At 50.4% G+C, this 21,511-nt stretch overlaps 1 protein-coding gene across 1 annotated transcript in view; it reads left to right on the top strand.

The window, feature by feature from the left end:
* The first annotated feature begins 517 nt into the window (after window positions 1-517).
* LOC126517360 (low-density lipoprotein receptor-like) overlaps window positions 518-21,511 on the top strand; it is a 55,042-nt gene continuing 34,048 nt past the window's right edge. The window contains exons 1-2 of the mRNA XM_050167065.3: window positions 518-1,012; window positions 14,705-14,818. Of these exons, the coding sequence (XP_050023022.2) occupies window positions 853-1,012; window positions 14,705-14,818 (274 nt within the window). The 5' untranslated portion in view covers window positions 518-852. The remainder of the gene's footprint in view (window positions 1,013-14,704; window positions 14,819-21,511) is intronic.

Here is a 21,511-nt window from a genome sequence, read left to right as displayed (position 1 = left end):
GGCTGGCGCTATCAACACAGACGCGGGCTTTTCCACGTGACGTGGTCCCGCGACTTCTTTCCACCGGTCCCAACGCGATCGCTCTGACCGCCACCGAAAACAGCGGCGCCGGTTCTCTCGAAATTCGCGCCCCAACCCGCCAACATCTCCCCGTACGCCCTTGCCACCGCATTTCTCAAACGGTCCTCCCCGGACCGGTTCGAAAGACTCGCCGCATGAGGCCGCCACTGCCGAAAAGCGCTCGCATGGACGCACGCGAACAACAAACGAATCGAAGCCGCGCGCGAGCCAAACAAGAACTACAAGTGCGCGCGCGGTGGCGTGATGCGCCAGTGCCTCCATTGCATTGGCTGGGAGGTGCTACGTCACGGACACACCGTGTGAACGTCACCGGCGTCCTCCTCGAACAAAACGTCACGCTTTGGGGAAGGCGGTGCGGCGAAAATGAAACTATGAGGAAAAAAAGAGTCCCGTCGGCAATCATCAAGGCAGCGCAGCGTTGGAAAGGTTGTGCGCGAGAGAGAGAGGAGGAGGCGAGGGGGGTGGACCCCGCTCGTAGCAGCAGCCCAGCAGCGCCTCTCCCAACATCGTACGATTCCGCGAGCATACCCCCCGCCGAAAGTCTCATACGCGTTCAGACAGTCGCATGCGGGCGGCGTGAGCTCTTTGCTCCGGCACGCTTTTTTTTTTTAAATACACACCCTCCTTGGGCCGTCCGTCCTGCCTTGCCTGTTCCTCGAACCCGTGTGCGGCAGCGCGACACCTTGACTGTGTTATCCTTTCGGTGTTTTCGTCGTCGGGGGGTTTTGTGTTTTGGAAGAAGCCAAGTGCGCGCCTACCACACTCCTTTGGATGGCCGGTGAACGTGGTGCGGCGTCTCCGAGAAGCATGGGTGCCTTGCGGTGGAGCATCTTCTCCGCGCCCCTGCGGTCAACGTCGTCTTTGGTGGTCGTCTTCGCCATCGTTCTCATCACCGTCGCTTGTTGCGGCGTGCGGACAGTGGATGCTTCCAGTGAGTATATCGGCTCTGCATCATCATCATCATCGCGCTCGGCGCCGGCGTGAATGCGAAAGTGAGGTGGCGTGAGCTACGACGTGGAGAAAGAAATGAGGAAAAAATATCGGCGGCTGCGCCGCGCGCTTGCTTGCGCGGTGTCGGCCCTTTTGCAGGCGTGGCACTACGGGTAGGTGGAGGGAGGGGGGTATCGGCGCGCTCCATACATTCTAAACACCGGCGTGGCCGGCGCCGGCAAAACTGCGCCGTTCGTCTCGGTTCGTTCTCTCTGTGAGACCATTCGTTCTCGAACTTTCCGAGACCGCGCTGTTCGTCTCGCGGTTAGAGTGCCGGCTTAACTGCGTGAAAAAGCCGCGTTTGTTACGGTTTTTTTAGGCCACGTCGCTGGTCGGACGTCGCAGTTCGTGCCGGCTGCCACCGGCACGAACTGCGGAAGCGAAAAAGCCGCCGGCTCGCCAACCCCCTCTCCGCAAGTCTAAGAGCCCTTTAGGCCTTGCTTGCTCCCTGGAATGTGCTCGTTTCTTTTTGAAATTAGGCGCGCGCGCCCGGCTCCGACGTTCTTTTCTTTAAATAAAAGGGCTGTTATCTGGATGTATTCGAATCCCTGATTTTGTAGGTGTCGTGCGGATAGTGCGAGTTTGGATATGTGCCGAGAACAGCTCGCGCAACAGTGTAATTCATCCTCGGGACCGGGCGAGTGTTAGCCACGCGGGGTCATTGAAACGCGGCGGCCGCCTTTCCTACAGCGCCGGCTTTGCCCATCGTACAAGCGGCGTAGTCCCGCGGCTCTTTTCTGGCGCATCTCTTTCCCGATGGCGAGCTTTCTCTCTTTCTCATCTTCGTCTTCACTCTTGTCTCGGCGCTTTTTATTTGTACATACATTTTGTATCTCTTCTCGTTCGGGTAATCTTGCCGCCGGCCGCTCCTGTGCGCCCGGCACGTATAGTCGATGCAGACGCACGTCTTGTGTGTTTTTCTTTGCTTTCGATCGCCGTCTGCTGTCGAAGCGATTTTCCCTCCCGCTATGTCTTCCCAGTACACGTGCATATGCCCCGCCACGCTCGTTGAAAAGCAGTAGGCCTTGCTCTATAACCAATTCAACTTACCTGCTTTTAAGTAACGTGAGCGACTCGAGCTTTATTGCGAAATGATCACTCGCCGATCGCTATTCCAGATGGCATGGCGTGCAGCCGCGTGCAGACGACCCGTGTAGGCTACGCCATAGCCTCCTTTGCTACGCAGACGTATTCGTCCGCTGGCACGATCGACTTTGGCACGCGTGCTTGGGTGGTACGTTTGTTGCAACCAGATGAAAAGTCCTTTCTGATGGGCCACCCAGCATTTTGATGACGTGTATTTCATTGCGAAATTATTTTCCATCGTTATTCTAAGAGGTGTGCCGTGAAGTCACTCAGCAGAGGAAATTAGCCCACATTCAGACTACACGTGTATGCGTCTGCTGGTCTGTCTCCGGTTAATCCGTTAAACACCATCTTCGACGCTTGCGGATGATCCAGAAAACCGGCATTTTCGAAAGCGAATAATCACGTTTCCTTAGCGACCTAATAATTTGAAAGACGCGCGTTTAATGGTCGGGTGACTGGCGCTATCTTTAATGCGCATATTGTACCGTGTGGTCACGCCGCACACGAAAACGTTTTCAACCACGTGCAGACGACCCTAGGCCCCACGTGTCGTTCGTTAGGGCGAACGACGTGTCCGTTCGGTGGAACGCCGCTGCGTCTTTCGTGCGTCTCTTCCGCGCACGTAATGCCTAAAGGATTAACCATTGTGCCGTCTTGTCTTTGAAGATCGAACGCAGCCCTATCCTTATTCTGCGTGCACCTGAAAGCCGCGCGATTGTGCTGTCGCTTGTAACGACGTAGTTCCATAAATACTCCTGCCAAAAGGAGCGCACGACCTCAGCAAGTGGTTGTCTGGATGTCGCAAGAGAGGGCTCGCTATCGGTATGACGAAATTAGCGCCCCGTCTGGAGTACGGTTATTCTCCCTTGCCGGTTATCGGAGACGTGAGTGCGGGAAACCGTCTGTCGTGTCGCAATCGTCGACAAATATACAACATCGCGAATCGCTATCGCCGCCTTCCGAGTAGGCAGAATGAGGAAGTTCTCAGGTGACGTTAGCGTTAAACCGGAGTACGCAGAGAGAGGTTGGCGTGACGGCAAAAATGCGAAAACCGTTTATCTTCGGACCGTGGATAACTTCAGCGCAATCCTTGTCTTAGAGCGCAAGCTTTCCCCGAAGAGAGAGAGAGAGAAGCCGAAGAGGGGCAAGGCAGGAAGGTTAACCAGACGCACATCAGGTTTGGAGCCCTGCACGGGGGGAGAAGGGATGTAGGGATGAGGAGGCAGACGCGCAAATTTCGCGCACGTTTGAAGGAGCTCACCGAATCTCTATAGACGGTGGCCAAATACCTCTCGACTTGAGGTACTGCGGTATCGGTTTTGTGGCCTTCTGTGCCATCGACGGGCACGGCCGTGGTCCTAGGATGTTCATTTCCAAAAATGATATGGAGTCCAGCCAGTTCAATGCTGTCCGGAGAGCCTCACGCTCGACGGCTTGGCACAGAGACGCAAAATGAGTTTAATATATTCCGTTGTTCCACGAGAGTGATACACGGGCGCATCTCCCGTTCCGCTGGCTGCGAAACGAGTTGGCCTTTGCAAGTGCCGAAAGCTGAAGAAGTAGGAGTTAGGCAGACAGCGTAATGCGTGAAGCAGATAGCCTGTGGTTTGTTAGAGCACGGCCGCTCAATGGAAACCAGTTGTTTCCACTGAGCGGCCGTGGTTAGAGCGCGACGCCACCTCCGAGATCGGCACCAGAAGGTGCACCGTTGCCATCTCGGAGGCTACATTTGCAGTTTCTGGGTGCCAAGAAGTGCCAAGGGAAGCGCATGGAAGACGGCAGAGAATAAGGCGGTGCGATGTAATTAGGAACTTTACTTGCATGTATGGATTGACGTCAGCTGACAGACGACGGATAATTGGAGATCGCTGGGAGCGGTCCTTCTTCCTGAAGTGGACATAAATGCGTATGATGATTACTCGCCGCATGCGTGTTGAATCCATGGCAGATCTTAATTATTGCTTTGAATAAGGACAGTGCACCGAAGACGACAATCATTTGCCAAATAATAATAACGTCGTATTAAATATTATTAACTGCACTGGAACAATTACAGCGGACCACATGTTGCGAGTGTAGATCTGTCCGCCTTCCATTCTGAAATTTAATTAAACAAGCCCGTTGGCGATCATCGCACGGTTTCTCGTCTCTGCTGCTGCTGGTGTTCATTAAAAAACTGTTTACTCATGCCTCGAACGCCTCATTAACTTGCAAACGGTTACTTGTTTTTCTTTAGAGCCTCCATTTAGCCGAATTCTATTAAAAAATATATGCTCAAGCAATGTCGTATCCAAAAATCCCATATGATGTCTGGGAACATACGAGTTTTTACTGTAGCATCTCATATACTTTCTTATAGGATTATTGAATATGGGTTTTATTGCGTATGTCTTTTTTTTTTTTAACAAGTTCTACTGTCTTTTAAGGCAGATATACAGCTGTCTTACCAGTACTCACCTACGGGGCAGAAACCTGGAGGCTTACGAAAACGGTTCTTCTTAAATTGAGGACGACGCAACGAGCTATGGAAAGAATATGTGTAACGTTAAGGGTGGATAAGAGAGCAGATTGGGTGAGGGAACAAACGCGAGTTATTGACATCTTAGTTGAAATCAAGAAAAGGAAATGGGCAGGGCATGTAATCAGGAGGGAAGATACCCGATGGTCATTAAGGGTTACGGACTGGATTCCGAGAAAAGGGAAGCGTAGCAGGGGGCGGCAGAAAGTTAGGTGGGCGGTTGACATTAAGAAGTCTGCAGGGACAACATGGGCACAATTAGCACATGACCGGGGTAGTTGGAGAAGTGTGGTAGAGGCCTTTGCCCTGTAGTGGGCGTGGCCAGGCTGATGATGACTGTCTTTAAAGGTCGTGTAGTGGACGTCTTTCCTGTACTCGTATGATTTTTTTTTTTGTAGTTCTGCAGTTGGTGTCATTTGCGGTTGAAGACGGTAATAGTAAAATAGTTTTTTATGAGAGACACTGAAGAGAACAAAGAGAAAACGAGAACCGTATTTCCCGCAGAAGACCACGTGACGAGTTAGGATCAGCCGAGCACGCGGGCCGTATATGTGTAGCGTGCCCGGTTATATTAACCTGCGCTGAGTATGTGTGCATCGGCGTTGATGCAAAACGCGCACGCGAAGTGCCGATTTGCGATGACTGCATGTGCTTGTTCTTACATCGGTGCTTCGTTTACCCAGGATGCGCCGGTTATTCCGCCGCCAAAACAGTTGCGCGCAGCGGAAGATAGGCAGTATCGTGTGTGTGTGTGTGTCGCTAATGGCGTCTCCGATTTCGCTGAACGCAAAGTTAACTGACCCGACCCGGATGGCTGTGTCGCTCGTGCGATAACGTCGCTGTACGTGTAAGCGTGGCGAGTGGGTTGGCCAATTTGCGAACGCCGACTCCCGAGGCTTGCCGAGATTAAACGCGTTTCTTTTACTTTACCGATAGCGCGGTATTCTTGCTAGAGATATCCCCCGTTCTCTTTCTGAAAGATAAGTTGGTGACGAATATTAAGTTGTGTTAGGTTGAGTGAGTCAATGGCGTTTTTTGCTATAGCAAAGTGGCCACTCGTATGGCGAAGGAGTCATTTGTGAGCCAGGAAAAGGAGCGGGAGGAGGGAGGGGACTGGCGACGCCGTGCTAAGCAAGTTGATGAGGTCTTAGCACGCTGGATTCCAGCCATTGAGGCTAAAATCGAACTTGCCGTGGCATCGTGTATTTTATGTCTGCTTCTATTCGGGCGCTGTGAACGGCAAGGGACTATACAATGCGGCCTAAATAAACCAGATGATCAGCCTGTCATGTTTCGAAAATTGCTCCTCTGCACCAAAAATGGCCTAAATGTGAGAAACTATACACCCCGAAACACGTGACTTCACAGCGACGTATACCGGCACCGAGGGTTCGGAGCGAAATTCAGAAAGGATTAAGAGTGACCGTAATTTGCGTCGTTGAACGAGTGAAGTGAGTCTTCATTGAAAGATTGTTTCAGCATTGTGAACAGCTGCGATGTGACGGGAAGATCGACCTGTGGTTCCAAATGGCAAACGGGCATTCCATAGCGGTGCATACTATATAACACCCGATGTTGACTTCTGGCCGACTGTCGCGAAAGCTTGCCATCCAGATCTCCTGTCCGTTTAATTCCCGTCCACCGACTCCTGCTGACAACAGCCAGTACGGGGAGAAAGGTGAATAAAGAAACGATCATAGTAATAATAAACGGCTTTCGGTGTATCTTCAACGATCGCGCGGCTGTCGATGTCGACGATTGTTGGCCGTTTCGTGGCGCGGTGGTATACATGGAGGTCGCCGGAAGATCGATCGATTGGGTTCGCGCCACGGACGCTCGACCGCTCCGGTCGGTTATCTGCGTCGGTGTACAACCTTATCTCATCTTCCTTGTTGCGGCCAGATTGCGCCAAGGCGCGTCAAGGCATCGTGCCGGAGCTCTCAGTGGCCCGGGGTAGTATTGTGGACACTGTCGAATTCTTTTAATGTCGGCGCCTTTGAGACATATAAAGAGGATGTGCACTACGTAGCAGCCACCTGGGGAAGTCGGAACAGAAGAGCGCCATACAGAATTGTCGTTTGTGTGTTTCCGTCTCCCTTTGCTCGTAGTCGCGTAAAACCACATCCGGTCCCTTAGCCTCTTCAATGCTATAGTCCTTATTCATCTACAGCAGGCCAGGTTTTGGTAGGAATGCTCGTTTAATCCGCGACCTTCTTGCGCAGAAACGGTGCTTCACGTTTTGTAATGTCGCGTCTCATTTTTCGTTCCAGGCAAACGCTGTCGTACGCAGTAATTGCTGGTGAATATGAAAGAAGGCTAAACAAACGACTAATGGAGCACGAATAAAAAGAAATATATCTGCAGATGTGACATTTCATAAGTGAGAAGGCGCGTTCTTACTCAGGAAGTCGTCCAAAACGTTGACGGATCTCGTTTCTATAGACCTCTCGGATGCCGTGACGGCATGACCATGTGCAATCGAAAATCAGCGGACGCCCAACGTCCTCAGCTTTGTAGCGTCGAGGCCGAATTATTCGATAAGTAAGCCCTTGAAGCAAGCAAGCCGTGTGTTATTTAGGACGTGTTAGTTAGTGCGTTGTATAGGAAATCGAAAAACCCGATTTTCGTCTCTGAGGGCTATAGCTTCGTCCTACTGATGCCAACCGTATTTACGATGACGTCACCACTAGCTCTCTCACGCATCCCCCCCCCCTCCTTCCTTATTGTTTCGTGCTCTGGGTTAATAACGGGAAATGAGTAATAAATACGCTACTTAAGTGGTGGCTATCCTAACAGTTACGAAACCGACGCTATACTTTCTTTCTTTCAAAGACGAAAAAATAAAGATTAAAAGAACAAAAAACGAGCTCTATTATGAGAACGAACACGAGGAAAAGGAAATAATTGGCTAATTGAGAGGACAAATAGCAACTTTCGTCTCATCAGCGTGCATCCCGACAAGACCCAACAAAGGTTCCTGCGTCTCAGCTCCACCGGTCGGGAGCTCGATCAATCGTTCCGTCGTTGTCGTCGTCGTCACGCATGACAGCGGCCGCGATTAGCGCCTTCGAGTGGCGACTCCTTCACGCTCCTCGGGCGCCTTGCCGCTGGCTGGAGTACGCGTAGGTGCGTAGGAGATGTGGTGCGTACGTGTATAGTTCATTCGGTTGAGGCAGTGCGCTGCTGCTAGCCAAGATCTCGGCGCGGCGATATTTGCTCGCGTGTTTGTGTTTTCGCCGCCAGGCATTGCGTGCGTTGAAGAAAAACGCGGAGGTGGCGCGACCGCTCGATTTTCGGCCCGTTTCCAGCGCGAGCTCGATTTGAGTCCCGATTTCGAACCGAACTCTGCCGGGGTTTAACCCTGTTCGCGAAGTTTGAGGGCGCTCCGTAACTTATTTTTGGCGCCTGGTCCCGCGCAGATAAGTCGGAAGTGGAGGAACATTTTCTGCAGTTCGCGTAGGGGGGCCTATAGCGGTGGCACGACTTTGTTTGACCGTGGAGGGCAGAGTGTCACGTGGTATATTCAGTGATTTGGCTCTCACGTAACCCGATGATCTCTCTCGTAGGGGGAAAAAAAGAAATCTACTTCTTCTGCGCAGCTTTGTTTCGGTGTGCAAGTTCGCGTCCAGAATTGGCACGGGCGCGCTTGGCCGTGATAGTAATACGAAAATGATAGGATAACCAAACTAGGTTGCCGATGTTGAAAAGCGTAGAGAAAAAAAAAAAAAAAAAAAAAAACTAGCATCGGGTTTGTACATGCGTTGCGTGCCAGCCAGTTCGTAGTTTTGGCATAACTTTGTGAAGATATCTCTGACAGAAAGAATATCAGTGTGTATACTGCTCCGTGACATTGGCTTAGGAAAGTTCTCTTTCGTGCCCGTTTGGAGACTTCGGTCAAAGTGTTTTTTTTTTTTTTTCTTGGCATGAGCGCCGTCAATGTGCAGGTAACGTCAAGAAAGAATATCACATATAATCTTTTTGCTTGTGCGCAGATTCACATCTTGTCAACTGTGTTCGTGCTTTGCTTTTATCGGATATTTCGTTCTATAGCGATGGAAAAAACCGTGGTTTGGCACCTAATGCGTTCTTTAGCGAACATGCAAGAAACGAATAGCTTTTTTTTTTCTTACTTTATTTCTTCCTTTCTTTATTTCTTCAGCACGAAAGCATGCGACGAACAAATAGTTAGAAGGTAGTATATAGTGCAATCGTCTGCACCTGTTAAACATGGCATGCACGCACTTCTGCAATCCGGTTTGGTGTGCTTATGTCTGGCCTGATACACGTTATGTAATATTTTGCCGCCTTTCTTCAGCGCCTACCGTGAGCCGCAAATACTCTCTATTACAGAATGCACAAATGTAACAATATATATATATATATATATATATATATATATATATATATATATATATATATATATATATATATATATATGCAGTGTGCGTATGTAATTGTATCTCCTGTACAGTAGCTATCGAATCGCGCGTTTCGCGACCCTGGATGCTTCTTGCTTAAAACTATACGGCGACTATGTCCATAAAGTTTGTATACCTTCGTGTGTCGCTTTGCACGCATTGTCGTGTCGTAAGCCGGTGCGCGTGTATCTATACTCGCTCAACAAACGTGGCGACCCGCCCGACAGAGTATCCGAATAAGCCGCGATAACCCAACCAAACCAGCCCGAACCAAACCGGTAAACGATGATCGAAAATTGGACAGCGGAGCAAACGGGCAACCGCTTTGGCCAGTATACGCTCCGGATCGTTCCCGAAATGTGTCGTCTGCAATCTCGCCCTCCTCTCCCCTCTGCCTCGTATAGTCTGCCGAGGCTGTTTTTTTCTCTCCTGCACATGTCGAATCGAACGCCGGCTTGCTGCCGAAAATGCTCGCGCTAAGCGCAAGCGCGTAAAACGGTACCTTGCTTGCTTCTTTCTTCTCTTTCTTTCTCCTAGCCAGGTAGGTGACCTTGATCTTGATTTGAGCGAATGGTGTAAGAAGCCTGCGTACGGTCGTTCCTCTTTCTGGCTTCCCGAATTGCGCGCTCCAGCGACCAAGAAAGCAGGCAGTGCGCATGGGTGGCGCGATAGCGCCACTTCTTGTACTCTCGTGTTTATATGCGCTTATGTTTAAAACATAGGCCCTGTTATGGCTGTCGCTCGCGCCCCGCACCAACAGACGACGCGAAGCTCGTGTGCGAGTCCGTCTGTTTTCGATTTGTGTGGACCGCGTCGTCTGCTTCGATCGCGCCCGAGTCAGGCCGACAGAATAGCAGACGCGTCCGGTTCGCGATGGCCACCTCGTCTACTCATTGATTCCATTGCGTCCCGCTCAATTTTCAGTCTGCTCCGCCAGGTGTGGCTGAATTGGTCGTCCGCAGGCTGTCCGCGCTCTCTTGATTGGACACCGCGAGCGCTCGCGATCGCGAGGTAACAGAAAATTGTGCGGCCTGGCTCGTTCCCCAATTTAGAAACGCCGCGAAGAAAGCCGAACGCCAGGCCGAGGTACGCTTGTGCCCATTTGAGAACCAGTGGGTGCCCCCGTGGGAATCGAGCCCTCAACCTCCCGTAGCCGAGGCGGGTGCTCTACAACTAGGCCAAGGCCCGCCTCTATAGGTGCATGTACGACAGTAGCACAGCGTATACTCAGCGGATGACTTATTTTTAGCGTGAAATTTTCGGTGCTGTCCATGTAGAAGTCGTGCCCGTCACGTTGGAGAGTCATGCTATGCTACGATAAGCTGCTGCTTCGCCCGGTCCGTTTACCACCAAATTATCTGCGGCATTCTGGTGGATAACTCACAAGAGGTGAAGTTGTACTGAACAGGCCGGTACGAACGGGCAAATTCCGTGAGAACTCTGCCTGTGTGTTTTTAGGTGTTGAAGGGGGAAAAAGAAAGCGAAGCACGGCTTACGCCAGCAGAGGCAGCCACGTGTCTGTGTTCAGGAATATATCAAACGGTGACCGTGTATAGCTATAATCCGAACAGCGAAGCAGCAAGTATAACAGAGACATTCGTAAAGGCGGAAGAAACTGCACACCCTCCCCTCCTCATGGTATCGACAATGTTCGAACTGGATCCAGAAGAAACATAGCGCGCACACACACACACATCGGAGCGGTATAGCCTCTGGCAACGACGATGTTGGGACCGCCAGAGTGGCACGGAATGCGTGACCGCTCGCGACGAGTGTTGCGACGATACCGTGTACGCGCTTGCTTGCTTTCTTGCGAAGGAACGCAATCCGTTTCGCGTCGTTTGCCGGTGCTGCTGCTGCTGCTGCTGTGCGTTGTAACATCGCAGAGCTAGGGCACGAGGGGGCGAAGAGTTAGCGTCTGTTCTTAGTATCCTCCCTCTGCCCTTCTTTTTTTTTCTTCTTTCTTTACTCCGAGAGGTTGCGAAAGCTACGCCTGCGCTCGCTCGAGTGCGCTGCCCTCTCGGTGCGTCTGTCTGTGTGTGTGTGTATAAATGCAGGATATACAACAACGTGCTTAGTTGCGTGTGTGCGCGCAGTATCGTCGCGGATGTTGTGCGCCATGTAAACGCGGGCAGGATGCGTGAGTTCGTGCTCCCCGGAGCGTGTATCGACGCTGTGGGATGACGCGCTAATTGAGCAGCCGAGACGAGATAAGGTGAAAGTGTGTGTGTGTGTGTGTGTGTGTGTGTGTGTGTGTGTGTGTGTGTGTGTGTGTGTGTGTGTGTGTGTGTGTGTGTGTGTGTGTGTGTGATTTATAAAGCTAATGTAAATGTCATATTTATGTGACGTCGTTATCTGAGCCAAATAATTGTGTGACCTATAAGAAACCGCAGATGTTTCGATTTAAGATTCGTCCTGCTGCAAGTTTGTTGGTAGAGACCTTTGGAAAAGGAAAGGGCACATCTTTGAAATTCTGAAACATTAAGTCAAATTATACAGTGAATAGCATTTGTGAAGGCAGAAGTATGCCATTTTCTCAAAGTATGAAACTGAACAAAGTGGCGCAGCAGCAGCCGTATGAAGCAAACAGACAGTGAAACAAAGCCACTATTCTATGTTAGTATTATGTCGCCGATCAGCTTTGATCGTGATATGGTGGTTCACTATGGCAGTATTTGTATAAAAGCATGGCAGAGAGATAGAGAGAAAGGTTTAATGATGCGAAATGCAGAGAGGTCGGCCCGAGGTACATTCCTCTAGCCAGCTACTCTGCGTTGGGGGAAGGGGTAGAGGGAAAGAAACAGCGAGAGGCGCGTGATGGGTGACGATGATGAGAGGATTAGTATGTAAAAGATATAGTAAGCAATTTGGACTACTCCAAGCCTACAGTCCAAGTCCGTACTTTTAAAGAAAAACAAGGCATGGATGGCCTTAAAAATGGATTTAACGTCTGGCCGAGGGCCTAAAATAACGTCCGCCAACAGTGGCGTGCTTTCGGGGCGCGTAAGGTCACTGCTCAGCTTTTGACGTTCTTCCTCGTACTGAAGGCAGTCGCACAGCACGTGACCTATATAGTCTCATTGACAATTCACAGCTCGGTCTGGAGACTCGGTACACTCTTAAACAAAATTACACCCTTTTGCCACAACGATAATCGTCATCTGTCTTGTCCAATTCATTTCTTTAATGCGGCGAGCCCGGTACGTTTAAGTCACGAACGGCATGCCCGTTATCAGCATGACAGAGCATTCTCGACAGGAAAGTAGCGAGTGCAGCGTACTTAAGGAAGGAAACGCAAGCAAGACAGATAATTATTGTTGTGTGGCAAGGGGGGGGGGGGGGGTACATTTGCTTAAGAGTGTACTCGATGCGTCATTTGAGGTGCATGTACCCGCACGTGTGAACGCCCAGCCTAAGTCTATACAGGAGACTGGCACAGCTGCGTTGAATTTTCGGTGGTAGCCTAAATTTCATGGTAGGGTCCAAGTGTGGAGTCGTTTGTGGCGATTGTCCGGATTGTCCCTGTGCGTTTCTGTCTCTGTTCGGGTGACACTCGAGAGAAGGCAGTTGGCGTCCGCTCTTGAAGAAAGGACTCGCAAGCAGTGGCTCCGGTTTTTCGAGCTCCTTCTTCGCTTCGGCATCGGCCAGTTCGTTGCCGTGTACACCGCAGGGACTGGGGACCCACTGAAATGTAATGTGGTGGCCGTTCTCTTCCGTTAGATTGTATAGCTCGGCAGTCTGAAGAGCCAACCACTCTGCAATAGCTTTCTTTCATTACCACTCATAGTAGCTGCAGAGCCGATTTCGCGTCACTAAGTAATAGTACAGTTATCTAGTTCTAGTATCAACGTATTGTTCTGCAAAAAAAAAAGAAAGAGAGAGAGAGAGAAAGAAAACGTCGTTTCAAAAGGCCGCGCGATTCGAAGCATCGAGAGTGAGGTTAACTACAATGTGACCAATGAGTTACCGCGATATTCACCGGATAACCGACGGAAACGAATAGGAGGTCAGGCCGCCGGCGATATTGTCTTCGCTTCGATCGGCGATACGCTACGCTCCTGAAGGAGACATAACTAGATCGGTGGTGGTGTATGTTTTGATGCTTTGCTGTCCCTACACATATGGCTCAGCTCATTCTGCTCCAAGATAAGCAACAATTAGGCTTTCGATAACCGGGGCTAACAGCTATGAAAGGCTAGCTGTGCTCTTTAAGGCGTTTAGTTTTTTCTTATCAATCTAGTGCTGTTGCGAGTGCCACGGGAGGGCTGTTTCTTTGACGCCCGCGCCGTATCGTTCGGGCGTCCTCTTCAGTCCCGGATCGCGTCCTCCAGTTATACTTCGAGATGAGACTGCGATAAGCGTGCGTACGATTTTAGCCGTCGATAGGCGACGTTTCGGTTCCACCTCCTCGTGCTGCTGATTGGCCTTGGGACGAGCGAAATGGGAGAAAGAGATATCGGGCCTTATCTCCGTTTCCGACATACTTGGATAACCTTGATTACAACCTCCCCTCTCCCTTTTTTTTCTTTTCAATCTGTAAATGCATGAGAGCGTGGCATAGCTGGGTCAATCGCTTCAGGGCACTTTTTTTTTCTCGGCTGTTCAGTGGCGTGATCGCGTGACGCCACCGCCTTTTGTGTCTGATGCACGCTTCTTTTTTCATATTTTTTTTCTCTTTTTTACGGGGCAGTATTTTGTTTTTCCAATAGCCAACGCCCGTTGCGATTGTATGAGTACTCCGTTACGTTTACAGCGATAAAACGCGACTCGCAATGCAAGCTCGTGAAGGTTTCGGCTCGAAGTGAATTTATTGAAGTTGGGCTGTTGAGGGTTTATGCGATTGAGAAACAAAATCGGGGACTCCGGAAACGGCTGGACATCGTTTTAATTGGGCAAATCTCGAGACAACACTGAGTAAATTCGATGGTTGCTGTAGATTAGGGTGGGTGCAGGGGCGAACGTGTGAATTCGCGTCGACAGATGCCGCCGATTGGTTCGGCGTTGGCGCAATAACGTTATCGATGTTAGCGTTAAGCTCAGACGAAGCTGTGTTGAAAGCGTGAAGTTGGGGAGGAAGTTGGACGCGGTTATCAGACACAAGAGCACGCAAAGCAAGTGCTTATTCGTTGATCTTAAAAGAAGGCGTGATATAAGGCGTTATCAGTGATTTAAACGCCTGTGAACGCCTTCGTAGCGCTAAGGAGTGTTGCCGGGCCCTGCATATAAGACCTCCTACTTTGCTTGGCGAAGCGGCCGTATGTCTTATTGTGCAATCTAACTTCTTGCTTTTTTTGTGTGTGCATAACTGCTAAGTCTGCATGCTTTCCTTGAACTTAAGACCTTGCATAGCAATTTACACCTTGTATAGAATTTTGTGCAGTCTGTATAGAAATGTTCTGTGAAAGGTATGCAGCGCTTGTAGATTAGTGCCGAAACTTTTTTTATGTAGACTGGTGAACCAAACATTTACCTAGTGTAATGAATGCCGCTAATACCGTAGCATTAAAGATGGAGAAATGAAAAAAAAAAGCCTGCAAGCCAAACTGCCTTTGCTAGAGTTTTGTGACCTTTTCTTTCATACTCTTCTCTTTTTTCGGCCTCATTGCAGACCAGTGCTCCACGAGTCAGTTCAAGTGTGCCAAGCACGAGAAATGCATACCCAAGACGTGGCGGTGCGACGACGAAGACGACTGCGGAGACGGCTCAGACGAAGAGAACTGCGGTCAGTGCTTGGCTCACTTACTATTTCTTTTCCAGTGGAAGTGATTGCTTTCCGCTGTCACGTTCTGGGGCCCCCGTGCACGGACGTTTTTATTTAGTTAGTTTTTATTTTTGTTGAATTTATCCACTACAACTTTATCGAAAAACGAAGGGCTATACAAGCTGAAAGGAACAAAAAAATAGTTATATCGCCGGAGAGCAGCCAGGAAATCTACGAAGTAAAACCCACAGGGGACCTTGTCCGGGCATCGAACCCGGGACCGAGGCCTTTCCGGAGTGGTGGCTCCTGTGCAATTGAAGTCACTTAATAGCTCGCAAGCGCGCAGACCGCGTGCAGTCACCAGAGTTGAAGGCACGCCGAAGGCATACGTCGGCGGGGCAGGCTCCGACCGGCGTTGGAATTCGGTTGTCGTGTCCTTCCCCGCGGTGAGCTAGGCAGGACACTGTCATATTCCGCCATCTTGGCGTTTTAAGCCAGTCAGAGGCGCTGTAGCAGCCGCGTGAGCCAATCAGAGCTGACAAGATGGTGGATGCGACAATATGGCGGAATTTGGCAGTATAACCGCCCCTTGATTTGCGTGTCATGGATGGCTACGAAATTGCCATGTGTAGCAATATTCGTGCGGATCGGTTGATTGAAAGTCTCCTATTAATAAACGGAAACGTACGAGTCCTCTGCGTATATAGAGACACAGGGTCGTTGCCGGGCTAGGTTCACTGAACCCCTTGATGACGTCTTCGCCAGAGCTCCAACTCAATTGGCCAATGGTCAGTTGCCTTGAAGCTGTATCCAGTCGTGATTACGATTGACCAGTCCCCCTAAACCACTCCGAGCAGGCCACTCTGGCTTCCGTGTACCTGGCAAGTAAAATTAAACTGCGTGTTAATTAGAACACGTAAGCAATTAACACACCACGGTATACACCGTAAAATTTTCACCTCTAAAAGCAAACAGGAGCGTAAATGGCTCTATAACTCACACCTTTGGGCGTTAAGGTTTTGAGTTATAGGCCAATTTAAAAACTTTATTCGCATTCAATGGCGGAAGTTGCGTTACACCGTATTTCGTGCGATTTCATCCACGGAATTTCAGTCGGCCCCCTCTTTCCACGATCGGATTCAACGCGCGTGTGCGTAGTTACAGGGAAGCAAGCTTTCGGGACGGCTGCATGCACGGAATAATATAACTGGGGCGGGTTGCGCGCACTCTTGTAGGCGACTCAGAAGGATTATTCATATTTAAAACAGCGCCAAAAAAACACGGACAAGGGAGGACACAGGACGAGCGCTGTCTCTTGTAGGCGAGCCTGTCAATCAGCGTGTCTGTCGAAGAAGCGGGCGGCGGGTCTACCGCTAAGCCTACGTCGAACCCCATGGCGTGGATGCACGCATGCATACGCTGCAGTGTGTGTGTGTGTGTGGCGAAGGCTACATTTCCGCGTTTATAGGGCGCACGTGCATGTGTGTGGGTAGCTATAGGGGTGCGTTCGAGGCGCGTATGCCGATGTCTGTGCCGAGCAGCATGCAGTTCTAAGCCCGTGCGGCTGTCGCGTGGAGGTGGTGCGACTGCAGGCGCCTTTCGGCGCGGCGCGCAAATTCTGTCCCGTCCAATTTTTGTGCCTTGCACGCGTGCGGCTGACAGATGTGGGCCGCCGTCTGGCTGTTGTGATGTGTATATGTATATATATAGATAGTGCCGATAAGCGTTCGCTGGAAACATCGCGATGCATTTTTTGCCGCAGATGTTGAGGGCTCTTTTTGTTTCTTTCTCGATTCTGTTGACACGTAATCAGAGTGTCGGTTGATTTAGGTCTCTCCGCGGTGCGAGTTGCGTGTCTTTGTTTTGCAGGAAGAAGATGATGCGGCATGCCGCCTGCGAAACGACGCGCGCTGAGAGGGGGCGTACGTTAGAGGAGCGCGCGCGCAAACACACACGCGCAAACACACACGCGCAAACACACACACATACACATACATACACACACACATACACATACATACACATACACACACACACACACACACACAGAGAGAGAGAGAGAGAGAGAGAGAGAGAGAGAGAGATAAACAGTTTTGTAGTTCGCAGAAATCGATTTTCATCATTCAAGTATATATACCGTTGTACTGTCGCCGTGCTTAGTCCGTACTTAGTATAAGAACGGTAGCGCACCAGGTGAAAGCAAAGGAGTCTCGTCGTGTGTATATAGAACAGAATTGTCCGTTTTGTAGCACAGTTTCACTCCGTATTGCCCAGAGGGAAATCTGGCGCCACCGTCTGTGGGAGTTTTCAAACGAGCGCCGTGCCGCACGTCATGGGAATGACGGTGTACGGGTGGTGGTGGTAGAAACATTTTATTCAAGAAGTTAATAAGAGAGTTGCTTGCTGTGCGCCTGAGTGGCAGCCCCTATTCCGGGACGCCATTGGAGATGGCCGCTGCCCGGGCGCGCGCCACCAAGGAACGTTGAGTTTCCAAGGTAGAGCAGCCGAGCAGGTACTCCTCCCAAGCCTCTCTAGTAGGGATGGGGAAAGGGGATGAAAAGGGAAGTGCAGTGTGTGCGAGGATTGTGCTGGCTCGTGTTGTGCGAGTCTATACGTCTGAAACGTGCATATGGCTACACAGGTGATGCGTTCTTAAAAATAGAATATTTTCGATGATAGTCCTGCTAATTAAAGCGTGTTCTTTTTTTTAAATACTACAGCTAAAACAGCTCTTCACGTGCTGTTTTAGTAGGGAATGAATAATGTGGCAGACGGAATGATGCTAGCTAGGCGCGTCTTCAAAGTGTCCTGGCTCTGTGAGGACGATGCCATTCCGAAGCCACCATATACCGGCATGCCCATAATTCCCATGCAAACATCGCATGCAGCAGCTCCAGATTTCACTCTATAGGTAATATAATGAGAAACTCAATGCTTTGGTGTAATGTGGAGGTATTCTGTAGGAGTCCACCTATAGTGGACTGTCCATTTCGGCCGCTGCTGATTGGCTGGGGCCGCTCGTCTCCTCCTCGCTCGTACAGCTGTATCCAATAAGCAGCGGCCGAAATGGACAGTCCGCTAGGTGGACTCTGACAGAGTACCCCCCCTGTTGTGCTGTCGACACACTTTAGTGCGTACGCAGCATTTGTTGACGTAATTCGTAACGTATAACGACGCAACTGGAGGTAGATGGCGCCGCCCGTGTTTTGCGCCTTGGTTGCTTGATTGAGCCTGTTTGTTTGTTTGTTTACCTTTCTTTTTTAAAATTATTTGCGGCTTCTCGGGCTCAGACGGTCGCGACGTTTCGGAACTTGAGAGGACGAAACTTGAGTGCCGTGCGCAGAGAGTGCCCGCATGGGCGCGTCCGCGTCACCCCATCCTCGTCGCTCCTTTGCTCATTCGCCGCACCGTGACACGTGTGTGCAGTCATCCGGAATCGGTACGATCGAGCGTGTAAGCGTTTAATAAGGCGTCACCCGTTGTCCGCGCGCGAGTGGCAATGTTCCAGCTGTACGCGTGATGCGCAGTGTGTTTACGCAGATCCTTCTTTTCCTCCCCTCCCACTCCTTTTTTTTTCTGCACCAGGCGATCAAGTAATGGTGCGACTATCTCGCCAAAACGCAGCTGTAGCTGCAGCGCATCTTCGTTCGGTCGCGCTTTGCGTTCGCGCGCGTACGTGTATGGACCGTTCTGCGCAGCTTTCGGCACAAACAGTGCGCCGGAGAGCTAGAGCTATGCCAAAAACTATTCGTACTACTATACTACTACTACGTGCGGGCGACGTTCTAGTTTCCGTTCTTTTATTTCTTTCTTCCCCCTGCTCACCGCTGCTGACACGGGCAGCGGGTAGGCCGAGATTGCTGTGCGGGCGACTGCAACTACACACTGCATGGGCTGCGTCGTTTAGGTTATATGTGCAGCCAACGGCTCGAGCATGGTTATCGCGCGCCGAAAAAAAAAAAGGAAAAGAAAACAGCAACACGAACGCTGTGTATTTGGTGGTGGTGTGTCGTTGAACGCGTTTCCCGCATTTTAATACTGTATACTATGTGCACCAGTAATACTTTGAGCGGTTGTGCGATGAGGAGCACCTCGTTTTAGTTGTCGTGGCTTCATTTTCGTGGGATTGCGTCGGGATCGTTTCTCTCTCTCTCTCTCTCTCTCTCTCTCTCTCTCTGGGGTCAGCGCCAAAGAGAAAGATATATCTGATACCGAAATTTATTTACAACACACCCGTTCTCACTTAGCGCAGCTCCGTCTCACGACGGTGCTGATTAGCACGACAAATGTTCGGTTACAATGCGATTTTCTTGCGTTTATTTGACGCGTGCTTAAAGAAGAGAGAGAGGAAACAAGAAAACTGTGGCAGTAAGTTCGTCAGCGCAAAGAGTAACACAACTAAGCCGTGGGACGTTGCGGCGTGTCAGTTTCGTATTCGGTTCACGACATCTATACCCGTGCGGGGCTTTCGGTGCGAGCGAAGAGCTGTGTGGTATAGTCAGAAGGTCAGGCAGGGGTCAGGCGCGCGAGGCATCGCTCGCGGCTCCTTAGCGGCTGGCATCTCGCCTGGCTGCTGCGTGCGCCATTCGTCTCTCTCCTTAAGAACGGTGCAGCGCTGCCAAGGAGCTTGCTCCACGGGCAATCAGGGCAGAGAGAGAGATGGTGTGCTATAGCGCTGCGTTCCCGTGCGGCATACAAATTCGCGCGGCCGCCTTCGTCTGCCCTTCAAGAGCTACTTGCCCGTGTCAGAATTTCGATCGATTGTAAGTGACTTCGTTAATCCAAAGGATTATATATGTGTGTATATATACACACACAGAGAGAGAGAGAGAGAGATGGGGGGGGGGGGCGTGTTCCTCATGCTTAGTTGGCCCTTTGGCAGTGCCCGTGGCAGAGGAGCCGAGCGAGAAATCGTCTCACGTCAGTGATCTCGCTTTTTAATGCACATACCAGCCAACTTTCCCGAATTATAGTCGTAAAGTTTGCGCATTTGGGCTCGTTCTACGATTTCCCGGATGCAGCGTGAAGCTTTACGTAAAGTTCTGTTCCGGAGAAGTTTTCGCTCGGTGGTCTCCGACGGTACTCTCGGAACTAGTTTCACGGTGAAAGGACACCAGAGGGGTAGAGTGCTCAGCTTTATAGCTAGTAAAATCGGCAACATCAAAACGGTTGCAGAAGTCACTGTGTTCTCGGAACAGTGCGTTGCTTGTATGAGTATTTGCTGTTCCAAGCTTGCTAATGCTTATGTGCTGTTTCTAAAACTAAATCGCCGTTAATAAAGTGCACGCACGTACGCCGCAAATAACATGAGCTGAGAGAAAACTCAAAAGTGCGTGCCATTTCCCTTGCCTCCTTTGGGTGCCGTGTACGCGGGATCTTGGTGAATTTTGATGTTCACAGATTGGCAGGCATGACTGTACGCAAATCACTTAATTGCTTCTACCTTTCATCAGTATATAGTATAACTATACATGACAGTTACATAACTTCGCGTCTGCGGAGGGCATCAAGCAGACGACGCTTAGAGATAAAGCCCCACGACGCTTGAGTCATTTTGATGAATGTACCTTCGGAGCGGTGAGAGATATGTATTCTGTTGAACCTTGCCGCTTAGGGCAGCAGTAGTTCTGCCAGCTGGACAGATTCACGACATCGCGCGGTAGAGTAGCTGCCATGAAAGGTGTGTGCGCGCCGGATGATGCGCTTGCAGGCGAGAATTGAAACGCGAATCGTCTGCACTCTGTCGTACTCATTTTGAGCAGTACACAAGCGATCACCTTAAAACATCTAGTATGTATAGCTCAACAAGTGCTGCACGTTTTCGTAGTGCTGAGCACTCAGTGCTGAGTACAATACTGATGTACTGAGTCACGGGAACAGGATCGCGCGATCGCCTTAGATCGCGTCGCACTTGGCAGAAGGCGCAGAAGCGACTGCCGTTTGGGTTTGACCTCGAAGGAGGGCGTAACGAACTGACGTCATTCGTTCCCTCTCGTTCTGGCCGTCGTCTGCTTTTTGCGTTCGTCGCAGACGTAAGACATAGACGCGACTTGAAAGCTAATCGCGACTCGAATCAAGGAAGTCGCTTTAACGAAATTCGATGTGAGGCTGCGTGAAACGCTGTTTAGCTCAATCTCTCCATAAGCTTCGCGCTATGATTTGAACATATTATTCTTATCTGATCTGACCCTTGTCGTATACGATACGCTGTCAAAGCATACGGCTTTTCTCTCGTGTTGCAGCTGGTAAAATTGCAACTGTGAGTCACGAAAGGGATAATGTTTAATGATCTGAAAGTAGCCCGTAACTACAAAATAAAACCCTACAAGTTTCTCACTTCGTTAACTATATGCACCCCCCCCCCCCTTTTTTTTTTTTTTTTCATGCAGCGCAAGGGCAGTTTTACTTTCTGCGAACTTTGACCTTCGAGCGTGGCGGTTTTCGATCGCGTGCACCAGGGACACGCCCTTTAATGTACAGGTGCCGACCGAAGCTGCCAGCGACTAGATTTGTAGCGCCCGTGCGGCTTTAGGAACCACCGCAGTCGCTTGGATACACACCCGAGCGAAGTGGAAGCGCTGCGGAACGACTGAGGTTTATACACAAGCTTTTTTTAGTAGCGTATACACCGCCGCCGTGCGTGCATCTTAATGAGTGAACCGTCTGCAAGTCAACAGTGCTATTCGCATGTTGTTCGAATATCGTGTTTCACGC

Source organism: Dermacentor andersoni, chromosome 11 (assembly GCF_023375885.2).
Source record: "Dermacentor andersoni chromosome 11, qqDerAnde1_hic_scaffold, whole genome shotgun sequence".
Taxonomy (NCBI): domain Eukaryota; kingdom Metazoa; phylum Arthropoda; class Arachnida; order Ixodida; family Ixodidae; genus Dermacentor; species Dermacentor andersoni.
This window is presented reverse-complemented; position numbering and strand designations above follow the sequence as displayed.